Here is a 13525-nt window from a genome sequence, read left to right as displayed (position 1 = left end):
CTCTGACTCTTCTTCCTCCCTTCCTCAGCTGCTCTCACCCACCCCCTCTCCTGTCTCCCCCGATCAAAGACAGGACGCAGGACTCTGATACAAAAACAAACAAGTTTAATGGTTTTGACAGATTTTCACAGACCCTTCACTTGTTCCCACACCGACCACCTGCCCTCCCCACTGTCCCATCTCTCTATGGGAACGCTCTGCGTGTACGGTAGAGAGGGCAGTGTGCTCAAAGAACCTCCCACTCCCCAACCCAGTCCCTGCCGTAATCAGACATGGCCCGACACTCAGTCTGCCACAGGGGCCGCATCCAGAGATTCTTCATACAGGACGACAGCCGAGGGATCTGTAATGAGAGAGAGAAGAGGGAAGCGTGAGACCACAGCGAGGAAAAGCAGGGTGTTCGGCTTCACAGAGCACAAGAAGGCTGAAGATGTTCCCAATCAGAATAATTATCACTGACAGATACCCTAAAGTTTGTAGTTTCTCGGCTGCAATCCATTGCAAGATATATATTAAAAAAAAAGTTAAAGTTAGAATCAAACAGAATAATGCAAAAAGAATTGTGAGCTACATTCATGAGGGAAGTACAGGTAGATATCTTTTTGGCTAAAAGATGCGGTGGAAAGAGTGGGCTTCAAGTTCCAAAGCATCAACATCTCAGGACAAACACAAGATTCTGCACATGCTGGAAGAAGGGTCTTGGCCTAAAACGTCGACTGTTTTTCCCCTCCATAGATGCTGCCTGACCTGCCAAGTTCCTCTGGCATTTTGTGTGTGTTACTCAAGGTCTCCGAGGACCTGTCCTGGCCCTAACTAATCAGTGCCAGTGCCTCTACTTTATTTGGGAGTTAAGAACGTAGAATTCTACGTGATACTATTCTAAAATGTGCTGACCTTTTAATCTACAAGACCCTTCCACACACAATGCCTCCTTTTCTTGCATCAATGTGCTGTCTACGAGTCTCTTACATGTCCCTAGTGTATCTGCTTCTCACCACCACTCTCTGTAATAAAATGTCCCTAATGTATCTGCCTCTATCAGCACCCCTGGAAGGGTGTTCCAGACACCCACCACACTGTACAAAACCTCCCTCTTGACATCCCCTGTATATTTTCCTCCAATCACCTCAAAATTATTCCCTCTCCTGTCAGCCATTTCTGCCCTGCCCACTCTACCAATGCCTCATATTGTACCTCTCATCGCCCTTCAGACCATCTACCTGCAATCCGAGTATAGCCCTCGATATTCCTCCCATCCATGTACCTATCCAAACTTTTAAATGTTACAACTCATTTCACTCTCGCCTCACCCTCTGTGTGAAGGTTCCCCTCAAGTTTCCCTTAAATATTTCACCTTTCACGTGATCTCAAGTTCTAGTCCCACCCAACCGCAAAGGTAAAAGCCTGCTTGCATTTGCCCTATACCTCTCAATTTAGTATACCTTATGCCTGGACTGGGTGTTGTGTAATGAACCAGAATTGGTTAGAGAGCTTAAGGTAAAGGAACCCTCAGTAGGCAGTGATCGTAATATGATAGAATTCACCCTGCAGCTGGAGGAGAAGCGAAAGTCAGGTGTATCAGTATTAAAGTGGAGTAAAGGAAATTACAGAGTCACGAGAGAAGAGCTGACAGAAGTTGATTGGAATGGGCCACCAGCAGGAATGATGATGGAGCAGCACTTATGGGAATTTCTGGGAGAATTTGGAAGGCACAGGATAGATGCAAATAAAACAATAATATTCTAAAGGGAGGATGACGTGACCAACTGACAAGGGAAGTAAAAGACAGCACAAAAACAATATAGCAAAAATCAGTGGTTAGCTTTTTTAAAAAAACAACAGAAGGCATTATGGCCTGGTACAGGAACACCAATACCTTTTGAGTGGGAAATGCTACAAATGGTAGTGGAGTCAGCCCAGTACATCACAGGCAAAATCCTCCCAACCATTGATCGTATCTACATGAAATGTTGCTGTGGAAAAGCAGCATCCATCATCAGAGATCCCCACCACCCAGACCAGGCTCTCCTCTCGCAGCTGTCATCAGGTAGGAGGTACAGGAGCCTCCGGACTCGCACCACCAGGTTCAAGAACAGTTACTACCCCTCAGCCATCAGGCTCTTGAACAAAAGGGGATAACTACACTCATTCTATTTCTGGTGTTCCAACAACCCATGGTCTCACCGTAAGGACTCTTTACCTTGTTATTTACTGCTATTTATATTTGCATTTGCAGTTTGTTGTCCATTGATCCTGTTTAGTTATTCTGTAGGTTTGTGAAGTATGCCTGCTGAAAAGGAATCTCAGGGTTGTATGTGGTGACATGTATGTACTTTGATAATAAAATTTACTTTGAAGAAGAGGTGAGAGTAGATATCGGACCGCTGGAAAATTATGGAGAGGTAGTAAAGAGAGACAAAGAAATAGCAAATAAACATAAGTAATTTGCATCAGTCTTCCCTGTGGAACATACTAGCAGTATTTCAAAAATTCAAAGGTGTGAGTGTCATTGCTATTACTAAGGAGAAGGTGCTTGGGAAACAGAAAGCTCACATGGACCAGATGAACTACACCCCAGGGTTCTGAAGGAGGTAGCTGAAGAGATCAGTAATGATCCTTCAAGAATCACTAGATTCCAGAATAGTTCCGGAGGAGTAGGAAATTGCAAATATCGCTCCAGGGATAGGGGCAGAAGAAAGGAAACTATAGGCCAGTTAGTCTGACCTCAGTGGTTGGGAAGATGTTGGAGTCCATTATTAAAGATGAGGTTTCAGACTATTTGGAGGCACACAGGCCAATGTCAACGTTGTTTCCTTTCGGGGGAATTTTGCCTGATTCTGAAGAAGGTGCCAATAGTAGCAACGTTTTGCGTACAGCTCCGAAGGGGATCATCAAATATTCTGTTATGGCTATTAACTCTTGTTATAAAACTACTAAACATCATTTTAACATGTTTAAAAACTCCATCGATACTCCCGGGCTGCAGATTTGAGTTGTGGGTACAGTTCCCCTTTAAGAAATTGGAAGTGTGAAAGCACAGGTACGATTGAAGCACAGAGACTGTCAACTCCCAATCCTGTCTAACCTGCTGGTAAATGTACAGTCTCTGGAAGACAAAACTGAAAACCTCAGAGAAAGATTGTACCAGAGAGACATCAGGAACTGTTATGTACTTTGCTTCACAGAAACATGGCTAACTGCTGCTATTTTGTACACAAGAGCTGCAGCTCGATGGCTTACCTTTCACTGCAAAGACAGGACAGCTCAATCTTTTATAGACAGAAGAGGTAGTGTCTGCTTCATGCTTAACTCATCAAGGTGCATGGATGTGACGGTTCTGTCTCAGTTCTGCTCACCCAAACTAAAACATCTAGCAGTTGAGTGTCATACTGCTATGCAGTGGAAAACTCCCTCAGGCCAGTACTGGAGCAGCTGAGCAATGTAATCAGCAGGCACAAAACAGCGCAACAGGAAGCCAACACTTTGGAAATTTCGATCATCTGTCTCTACTACTCCCAGTATATAGGCAGAGACTAAAGACCGCAGTACCTGTGGTGAGGACCAAGAGGGTATGGTCAAGGGAAACATGAACACTTACAAGACTGCTTCGAGTCAGTGGACTGAACTATATTCAGGGATTTGTCTTCGAGTAAATGAAAATGCCACAATTGTCACCATGGGTGTGTTCCATCAAGGACATACTGGACACAACCAAATCAAAAGCTGTAGATGAACCAGGAGGTTGACAGTCTGCTGAGCGGTAGATCTGTGGCTTTCAAGACCAGTGATCCAGACCTACACAAGAAGTCCAGGTGCACCTATGGAAGACTATTTTAAGGGTGAAAAAGCAATTCTAAATGAGGTTAGAGATGTAACTGGATGCATGTCAGCTCTGCCAGTTTGCAGGCCATTACTTCCTACAAAGCAAAGCCTGACTTCATGAATGCTGTGATGTTTCACTCCCAGATGAGCTCAATGGCTTTTATGTACCTTTTGAAAAGGAGAATTAAACTGCTGCTGTGCGAATCCCTGCAGCATCCGGTGACCCTGAGATCTCTGTCTCGGAGACTGATGCCAGAACAAATTTCAAGAGGGTGAAACCTTGTGAGCCATCACGCTGATGGTAAACCTGGTAGGGCACGGAAAACCTGTGCCAACCAACTGGCAGGAGTGTTGAAGGGCATCGTCAATCCCTCACTGCTGCAGTCCAAGGTTCCACCTGCTTCAAAAAGGTGACATTCATACCAGTGCCCAAGAAGAGCAGGTGACATTCATACCAGTGACTATCACCCACATTTACTGTGATGAAGTGCTTTCAGAGTTTAGTTATGACCACGATCAACTCCTGCCTCAGCAAGTACCTGGAGCTACTGCAATTTGCCTCTGGCCACAATAGGTCTACGGTGGATGCAATCTCACTGCCTGTTCACTTGGCCTTGGATCACCTATGTCAGGCTGCTGTTTATTGACTACAGCTCAGCATTCAACACTATCATACCCTCAGTTGAAATCACAAGGATTCAAAACCTGGGCCTCTGTACCTCCCTCTGCACTAGATACTTCTTCACCAGGTGACCAGTCAGTGTGGATCAGAACTAACATCTTCTCATTAACAATCGTCACTGGTGCATCTCAAGGAAGTGTGCTTAGCCCACTGCTTTACTCTCTCTACATCCACGACTGTGTGGCTAGGCACAGCTCAAAAGCCATCTATAATGTTGCTGATGACACAACTATTGCTGGCAGAATTTCAGATGGTGACGAGGAGCGAGATAGATCAGCTGGTTGAGTGCTGTCACAACAACCACCTTGCACTCAGCGTCAGTGAGACCAAGGAATTAACTGCATTTCAAGAAGGGGAAGTGAAAGTCGAGGCAATGCACATCAGTCTTCGTCAGGGGTTCAGGAGTGAGGGCCTAACGTATTGATGCAATTACGAAGAAGACATGACAGCAGCTATATTTCATCAGGAGTTAGAGGGGAGTTGGTACGTCACCAAAGACTCTTGCAAATTTCTACCATGACATGCTGTGGGAGGATTCCAACTGGCTGCATCAGCACCTGGTATGAAAGGGCCACTGCACAGAAACAAGCTGCAGGAAGGTGCACTCAGCAGCTCCATCACGGACACTGACCTCCCCAGCATCAAAGACGCCTTCAAAAAGAGATGCTCAAAAAGGCAGGACCCCATCATTGAGGACCCTCATCACCCAGGACAGGCCGTTGCAATGTACAGGTGCCACCAAACAATTGTATACTGACCCCCAAAAAGTAGGAAGGATGTGGTCTACAACAGGACATAGAAAATGCATACCAAGAGGGTAATGTTACAATACTCACGGGAGCTTTCCACATGCAGGTAGACTAGGAAATCAGTGCTGAATTCCAAGAGGAGGAATTTCTAGGGTGCCTACGAGATGCTTTTTTAGAGCAGCTTGTGGTTGGGCCTATTAGGGGATCAGATGTTCTGAGCTGGGGGTTGTTCAATGAGCTGGAATGAAATAGAGAACTTAGAAAAGAACTCTTGGGGGCAAGTGATCATAATATGATTGAGTTCACCCTGAAATTTGAGGAGGAGGAGCTAAAGTCAGATATGAGTAGCACAGTGGAGTAAAGGGAAATACAGAGCCATGAGAGAGGAGCTGGCCAAAGTTGATCAGAAAAGAACACTGGCAGGGATGATGGCAGAGCAGCAAAGGCTGGTGTTTCTGGAAGCAACTTGGAAGATGTAGGATATGTAAATCACAAAATGAAAGAAGCATTCTAAAGGCAAGATGACACAACCATAGCTAACAAGGGAAGTCAAAACCAACATAAGAGGGCAATAAATAGAACAAATATTAGAGCAAAGTTGGAGGATTGGGAAGCTTTTAAAAACCAACAGAAGGCAATTTAAAAAAAATCATCAAGGTAAAGATGGAATATGAAAGTAAGCTAGCCATTAGTATTAAAGGATACCAAAAGTTCTTTCAGATGGTGTAAAAAGGGAATTGAGAGTGGATATTGGAGTGCTGGAAAATGATGCTGCAGATGGTAATGGGGAAACGAACAGAATAAATATTTTGCATCAGTCCTCACTGTGGAAGACAATAGCAATATGGTGGAAGTTCCAGATGCCAGGGATCATAAACAGAGTGAAGTTACCATTACTAGGGAGAAGGTTCTGGAGAAACTGAAAGAACCTTAGAAATTACCTAGGGTTACCCATAGCCCTCTATTTTTCTAAGCTCCATGTACCTGTCCAGGAGTCTCTTAAAAGACCCTATCGTATCCACCTCCACCACCATCGCCGGCAGCCCATTCCACGCACTCACCACTCTCTGTAAAAAAAACTTACCCCCGACATCTCCTCTGTACCTGCTTCCAAGCACCTTAAAACTGCCCTCTCGTGCCAGCCATTTCAGCCCTGGGGAAAAGCCTCTGACTATCCAAATGATCAATGCCTCTCATTATCTTATACACCTCTATCAAGTCACCTCTCATCCTCCGTCGCTCCAAGGAAAAAAGGCAGTGTTCACTCAACCTATTCTCATAAGGCATGCTCCCCAATCCAGGCAACATCCTTGTAAATCTCCTCTGCATCCTTTCTATGGTTTCCACATCCTTCCTGTAGTGAGGGGACCAGAACTGAGCACAGCACTCCAAGTGGGGTCTGACCAGGGTCCTATATAGCTGCAAAATTACCTCTCGGCTCTTAAACACAACTCCACAATTAATGAAGGCCAATGCACCATATGCCTTCTTAACGACAGAGTCAACCTGCGCAGCAGCTTTGAGTGTCCTATGGACTTGGACCCCAAGATCCCTCTGATCCTCCACATTGCCAAGAGTCTTACCATTAATATTCTGCCATCATATTTGATCTACCAAATTGAACCATCTCACACTTATCTGGGTTGAACTCCATCTGCCACTTCTCAGCCCAGTTTTGCATCCTATCAATGTCTCACTGTAACCTCTGACAGCCCTCCACACTATCCACAACACCCCCAACCTTTGTGTCATCAGCAAATTTACTAACCCATCCCTCCAATTCCACATCCAGGTCATTTATAAAAATCACGAAGAGTAGGGGTCCCAGAACAGATCCCTGAGGCACACCACTGGTCACCGACCTCCATACAGAATATGACCCATCTACAACCACTCTTTGCCTTCTGTGGGCAAGCCAGTTCTGGATCCACAAAGCAATGTCCCCTTGGATCCCATGCCTCCTTACATTCTCAATAAGCCTTGCATAGGGTACCTTATCAAATGCCTTGCTGAAATCCATATACACTACATCTACTGCTCTTCCTTCATCAATGTGTTTAGTCACATCCTCAATAAATTCAATCAGGCTCGTAAGGCACGACCTGCCCTTGACACCATCAAACCATGCTGACTATTCCTAATCATATTATGCCTCTCCAAATGTTCATAAATCCTGCCCCTCAGGATCTTCTCCATCAAGTTACCAACCACTGAAGTAAGACTCACTGGTCTATAATTTCCTGGGCTATCCCTACTCCCTTTCTTGAATAAAGGAACAACATCTGCAACCCTCCAATCCTCCGGAACCTCTCCCATCCCCATTGATGATGCAAAGATCATCGCCAGAGGCTCAGCAATCTCCTCCCTCGCTTCCCACAGTAGCCTGGGTACATCTTGGCCGGTCCCGCTGACTTATCCAATTTGATGCTTTCCAAAAGCTCCAGCACATCCTCTTTCTTAATATCTACATGCTCAAGTTTTTCAGTCTGCTGCAAGTCATCACTACAGTCACCAAGATCCTTTTCCGTAGTGAATACTGAAGCAAAGTATTCATTAAGTTCCTCTGCTCTGTCCTGTTTCCATACACACTTTTCCACTGTCACACTTGATTGATCCTATTACGTCACGTCTTATCCTCTTGCTCTAAGAGGATTTGTGTTGGGACTGATCTTTTTACATTATATGTCAATGATTTGGATGATGGAATTGATGGCTTTGTTGCAAAGTTTGCAGACAATATGAAGATAGGTGGAAGGGCAGGTAGTTTGAGGAAGTTGAGAGGCTACAGAAGGACTTAGATTAGGAGAATGGGCAAAGAAATGGCAGATGGAATATAGGGTTGGGGAGTGTATGGTCATGCACTTTGCTAGAGAAATGAAAGGATTGACTATTTTCTGAATTAAGAGAAAATACAAAAAAAACACTGAGGCACAAAGGGATTTGGGAGTCCTTGTGCAGGATCCCTAAGGATCATTTTCAGATTGAGTCTGTGCTGAGGAAGGTAAATGTGACGTTAGCATTCATTTCAAGAGGACTAGAATATAAAAGCAAGGATGTAATGTTGATACTTTATACACTGGTGAGGCCTCGCTGGGAGTACTGAGAGCAGTTCTGAGCCCCTATCTTGGAAAGAATGTGCTGAAACTGGAGAGGGATTCAAGGAGGTTCATGAACATGATTCCAGGGTTGAACGTCTTGTCATATGAAGAGCGTTCGATGGCTCTGGGCCTGGATTCACTAGAATTCAGAAGAATGAGGGGTGACCTCATTGAAACCTATCGAATGGTGAAAGGCCTTGACAGAGTGGATGTGGAGAGGATGTTTCCCATGGGGGGAGAGTCTAAGACCAGAGGACACAGCCTCAGAATGGAGAGGCATCTCTTTAGAGCAGAGGTGAGGAGAAATTTCTTTAGCCTGAGCATGGTGAATCTCAGTGTGGAATTCGTTGCCACAGGCAGCTGTGCAGGCCAAGTCTATATATATTTAAGGCAGAGGTTGATAGATTCTTGATTGGACAGGACATGAAGGGATGCAGAGAGAAGGCAGGAGATTGGGGCTGAGAGGAAAATTGGATCAGCCATGATGAAATGATGGAGGAGACTCAATGGGCCAAATGGCCTAATTCTGCTTCTATACTTTATGGTCTAAAACAAATTTCGTGACATATGCTAGTGATATTAAACCTGATTCTGATTCAAATCTGAATCAAATTCTTTGAGAAATAACAGGCCTATAGACAAAGGAGTGAGTGGATGTTGTTCACTTGGATTTTCAGAAGGCCTTTAACAAACTGTTACACGAGGCTGCTCAACAAGATAACAGCCCATGGTATTACCAAGAAGATATTAACATGGGTGGAAGATTGGCTGACTAGCAGGAGGCAACGAGTGGAGATAAAGGGGCCGTTTCGGGCTGGCTGCTGGTAACGCAAGGATTGGCGTTGGGACCTTTATTTTTACCAGTGATTTGGATGACAGAATTAGTGGTTCTGTGGCCAGGTTTGCAGACGATATGAAGATAGATGGAGGGGCAGGTAGTGTTGAGGAAGCTGGGAGTCTTAGGCAGATTAGGAGAATGGGGAAAAAAGTGGCAGATGGAATACAGTCTGGAAGAGTAAGGTCATGCACTTTGGTAGGAGGAATAAAGGTGTGGTTATTTTCTAAACGCGGCTACATTTCAGAAATTAGAGGTGCAGAGGGAGATAAATGCAATGTTAGCATTCATTTAGAGAGTACAAGAAGTTATGATGTAATGCTGAGGCTTCAGAAAGCATTGATCAGGATGCATTTGGAGTATTGTTATTGTGAGCAGTTTTGGGCCGACACCCCAGAAGGGTTGTGCTGGCTTTGAAGAGGGTCATGAGAATAACTCCCAGAAATGAAAGGGTTAATGCATGGCGAGCGTTTGACGCCTGTGGGCCTGCACTCTGGAGTTCGGGAGAATGGGGCAAGGGGAATCCCATCGAAAGGCTGAGAAAAAATGGATGCGCTGAGGCTGTTTACAATAGCCTAGGGCCAGAGGGCACAGATTCAGAACAGAGGCAACGAGGAATTGCTATAGGCAGAGTGGTGAATCTGTGCAATTCATTGCCACAGACAGCTGTGGAGGCCACCATTGGGTATATTTAAAGTGGAGGTTGATAGGTTCTTCATTAGTCAGGGATGCAAACGTTATGAGAAGGGAGGGGAATGGGGTCGAGAAGCACGAGGAACGGGCCACGATGGAATGGTGGAGCAGACTTGACATGCTGAATTACCCAAATCTGCTCCTATGCATCACTTTCTTAAGGTCTAAACAGAGAGCTCAAAGGAAAAAGCCTGCTTACATTTACCATACTTGATACCCCTCATAATTTAGAGTATCTCTATATAATCTCCCCTTCATCTGCCATACTCTAGTGAAAAAAACACTCCTAACCAGTTTAACAATTAACCTTGTAACTTAAGCCCTGCAACATCTTTGTAAATTTTCACTGTGCTCCCCCAATCTTACTGAGATCCTTCCTGTAGATAGGGGATCTGAACTGCACTCAATGCTCCAAATTAACCGCACCAATCACTTGAAAACTTCAATCTAACATCGCAACTCTACAGGGTTCCCTGAAAGTGGTGTCACAGATGGACGGGACAGGATGGGGCAGTGCAGGTGTTTGATATGGTACAGGAGCTGTGTCACTGGTGATAGAACAGAGATGAGGAGGAATTTCTTCAGTCTCAGGGTAGCGAATTTGTGGAATTTGTTGCCACCGACAGCTGGGTAGGCCAAGTCATTAGGTATATTTAAGGCAGAGGTTAATATGTTCTTGATTAGCCAGGTCATTAAATGTTACGGGGGAGGGCAGGATATTGGGGTTGTGAGAGATAATCAGCCATGATGGAATGGAGGAGCATACTCGATGGGCTGAATGGCCTAATTCTGCTCCTGTGTCTTTCAGTCTTACGATTGTGACACTCACCCTGTTTGTGCCTCTCCCAGATCCGATCCCACTCTGGAAAAGAGAAACAAATGGGGGGTGAGGGGAGGGAGAGGGCAATGAATATCAGACTCGGCATGAACACAGCAACAGTTCCACCGCTTCCTTCAGCAGACAGGTACGTCCACTCACACTCCATCCCACGTGAAAACAGGAGGGAGCTTCACCCTGTGTCTGACCCAGGAGTGTGTGATGGGACGGTGTGGAGAGAGATTCACTCTGTGTCTGACCCAGGAGTGTGTGATGGGACGGTGTGGAGAGAGATTCACTCTGTGTCTGACCCCGGGAGTGTGTGATGGGACGGTGTGGAGGAAGATTCACTCTGTGTCCGACCCCGGGAGTGTGTGATGGGACGGTGTGGAGGGAGATTGACTCTGTGTCTGACCCCGGGAGTGTGTGATGGGACGGTGTGGAGAGAGATTCACTCTGTTCCTGACCCCGGGAGTGTGTGATGGGATGGTGTGGAGGGAGATTCACTCTGTTCCTGACCCCGGGAGTGTGTGATGGGACGGTGTGGAGGGAGTTTCACTCTGTGTCTGACCCCGGGAGTGTGTGATGGGACGGTGTGGAGGGAGTTTCACTCTGTTCCTGACCCCGGGAGTGTGTGATGGGTCAGTGTGGAGGGAGATTCACTCTGTGCCTGACCCCGGGAGTGTGTGATGGGATGGTGTGGAGGGAGCTTCACTCTGTGTCTGACCCCGGGAGTATGCGATGGGACGGTGTGGAGGGAGCTTCACTCTGTGTCTGACCCCGGGAGTGTGTGATGGGACGGTGTGGAGGGAGATTCACTCTGTGTCTGACCCCGGGAGTGTGTGATGGGATGGTGTGGAGGGAGCTTCACTCTGTGTCTGACCCCGGGAGTATGCGATGGGACGGTGTGGAGGGAGCTTCACTCTGTGTCTGACCCCGGGAGTATGCGATGGGACGGTGTGGAGGGAGATTCACTCTGTGTCTGACCCCGGGAGTGTGTGATGGGACGGTGTGGAGGGAGATTCACTCTGTGTCTGACCCCGGGAGTGTGTGATGGGTCAGTGTGGAGGGAGATTCACTCTGTGCCTGACCCCGGGAGTGTGTGATGGGACGGTGTGGAGGGAGATTCACTCTGTGTCTGACTCCAGGAGTGCGTGATGGGACGGTGTGGAGGGAGATTCACTCTGTGTCCGACCCCGGGAGTGTGTGATGGGACGGTGTGGAGGGAGTTTCACTCTGTGTCTGACCCCGGGAGTGTGTGATGGGACGGTGTGGAGGGAGATTCACTCTGTGTCTGACCCCGGGAGTGTGTGATGGGACGGTGTGGAGGGAGATTCACTCTGTGTCTGACCCCGGGAGTGTGTGATGGGACGGTGTGGAGGGAGATTCACTCTGTTCGACCCACCTGTGGAGAAGTAGTGTGCCAGGGCCCCGTCGTCTGCTCCCCGCCAGCTGTGTCCGTGCACAAGGTGTGGGCTACGTGCCCCTTTGCCTCCCTGCTCATGGATGAAGGAAAGCCCCCAACGATTGTGGAAGATGGCACCCAGGCCAGGGGGAGTGACATCTCCCTCCCGTCCCCTCCATCGCCGCGCCAGCCCCCCCAGGGGTCTCTCACAGCGTCTGGAAGATGGGCGGCCCTTCCCCTCTGGCCCCTGTGCCTTCCAGCCTGGGCTCCGGCCTCTGAAGTACCCTCCGCCCCCTCCTCCTCCACCTCCGGCCGGAAGCTCAATTCCCCTGCAGAACCTGGCAGTCAACGAGGGGTCAGTGGATCGATGGTGGGCACCAGAGGCCGTGTCGGGATCCTGCTCCGCACTGTAGCCGTTACACTCGAGGGCACCTACAAGGAGGGAGAGAAGGGACAGGGTTAGAGAGGGGCACCTCCTCCTCTACCTCCATCCCTCTGTCAATTCCTCTTCCCTCACTAGGGGGTGCCTCTCCCTGCTCCAAACTTCCTCAATGGAGGAACAACTCTGCCCCCTCATTCGGCCTCCTCACTCAGGGAATCCCCGCTCTCCCTCACTGTCACCTCATCTGCACTCTCGTTCCCTCATCCCTTCCTCCCCCACCCTCACTGGAGGAATCCCCTCCCCTCCTTCCCTCAACCTCGGTCCTTCCCCTCAATGGAGGATCCCTCATCCCTTCCTCCCCCACCCTCACTAGAGGAATCCCCTCCTCTCCCCTCCCCTCCTTCCCTACGTCACCTCCTCTTCCCTCTAACTCCCACCTTGGGGAGCACCCTCTTTCCCATCCCTCCCTCCCTCCCTCACTGGGGGCGGGGGGAATGCCCTCCTCTCCCACCTTCCCTCAATTGACGAACATCCCTCTCCGGAGGAACCCAACTCCCTCCCTCCTCCCTGCCCTTGCTTTGCTGAGGCACCCTCTCCTCACGGACCCGGTTCCCGCCTCATCGCCGCCGCCGCCGCGAGTCCCGAGGCTCCTATCAGGGCCTCAGGCCTCGGCCTCCCTCCCGGCCGGAAGCGGAAACCGAAGACGTGGGGGGGGGGTGGCAAGAGACCTCATTCGCCCGCTTCCGTACATTTCTTCCTGCGCTTTTAAGGTTCCCTCCGACAACACGCAATTGGGAACATGAGTTCCGCACAGCGGATTGTGGGGAATCATAATACCACACAAGAACTTCTACAAATAACACACATCAAAGTTGCTGGTGAACGCAGCAGGCCAGGCAGCATCTCTAGGAAGAGGTACAGTCGATGTTTCAGGCCGAGACCCTTCAGGACTAACTGAAAGAAGAGCTAGTGAGAGATTTGAGAGGGGGAGGGGAGATCTGAAATAATAGAAGACAGGAGGGGCTTCTGTAAATGTCTGAAT

General features: G+C 48.0%; 1 protein-coding gene across 1 annotated transcript; it reads right to left on the bottom strand.

Annotated features, from left to right (window-relative positions):
* Nucleotides 1-83: 83 nt before the first annotated feature.
* Nucleotides 84-13197, bottom strand: LOC140204706 (uncharacterized). Its single transcript, XM_072271401.1, has 4 exons — nucleotides 13089-13197; nucleotides 12102-12533; nucleotides 10709-10741; nucleotides 84-343 (listed from the first exon to the last, which is right to left on the bottom strand). Exons 1-4 carry the CDS (start codon nucleotides 13102-13104, stop codon nucleotides 285-287), a joined length of 540 nt encoding a protein of 179 aa, XP_072127502.1. The 5' UTR covers nucleotides 13105-13197; the 3' UTR covers nucleotides 84-284.
* Between the last annotated feature and the right edge of the window lie 328 nt (nucleotides 13198-13525).

Source organism: Mobula birostris, chromosome 11, assembly GCF_030028105.1.
Source record: "Mobula birostris isolate sMobBir1 chromosome 11, sMobBir1.hap1, whole genome shotgun sequence".
NCBI lineage: Eukaryota > Metazoa > Chordata > Chondrichthyes > Myliobatiformes > Myliobatidae > Mobula > Mobula birostris.
This window is presented reverse-complemented; position numbering and strand designations above follow the sequence as displayed.

Excerpts from the sequence above, each read along its gene's own strand:
- LOC140204706 (XM_072271401.1), bottom strand. Across the intron at positions 10,742-12,101 it reads GGCACACTACTTCTCCACAG|AGTGGGATCGGATCTGGGAG; the intron begins GTGGGTCGAACA and ends TCTCTTTTCCAG. Across the intron at positions 344-10,708 it reads CTGGGAGAGGCACAAACAGG|ATCCCTCGGCTGTCGTCCTG; the intron begins GTGAGTGTCACA and ends CTCTCATTACAG.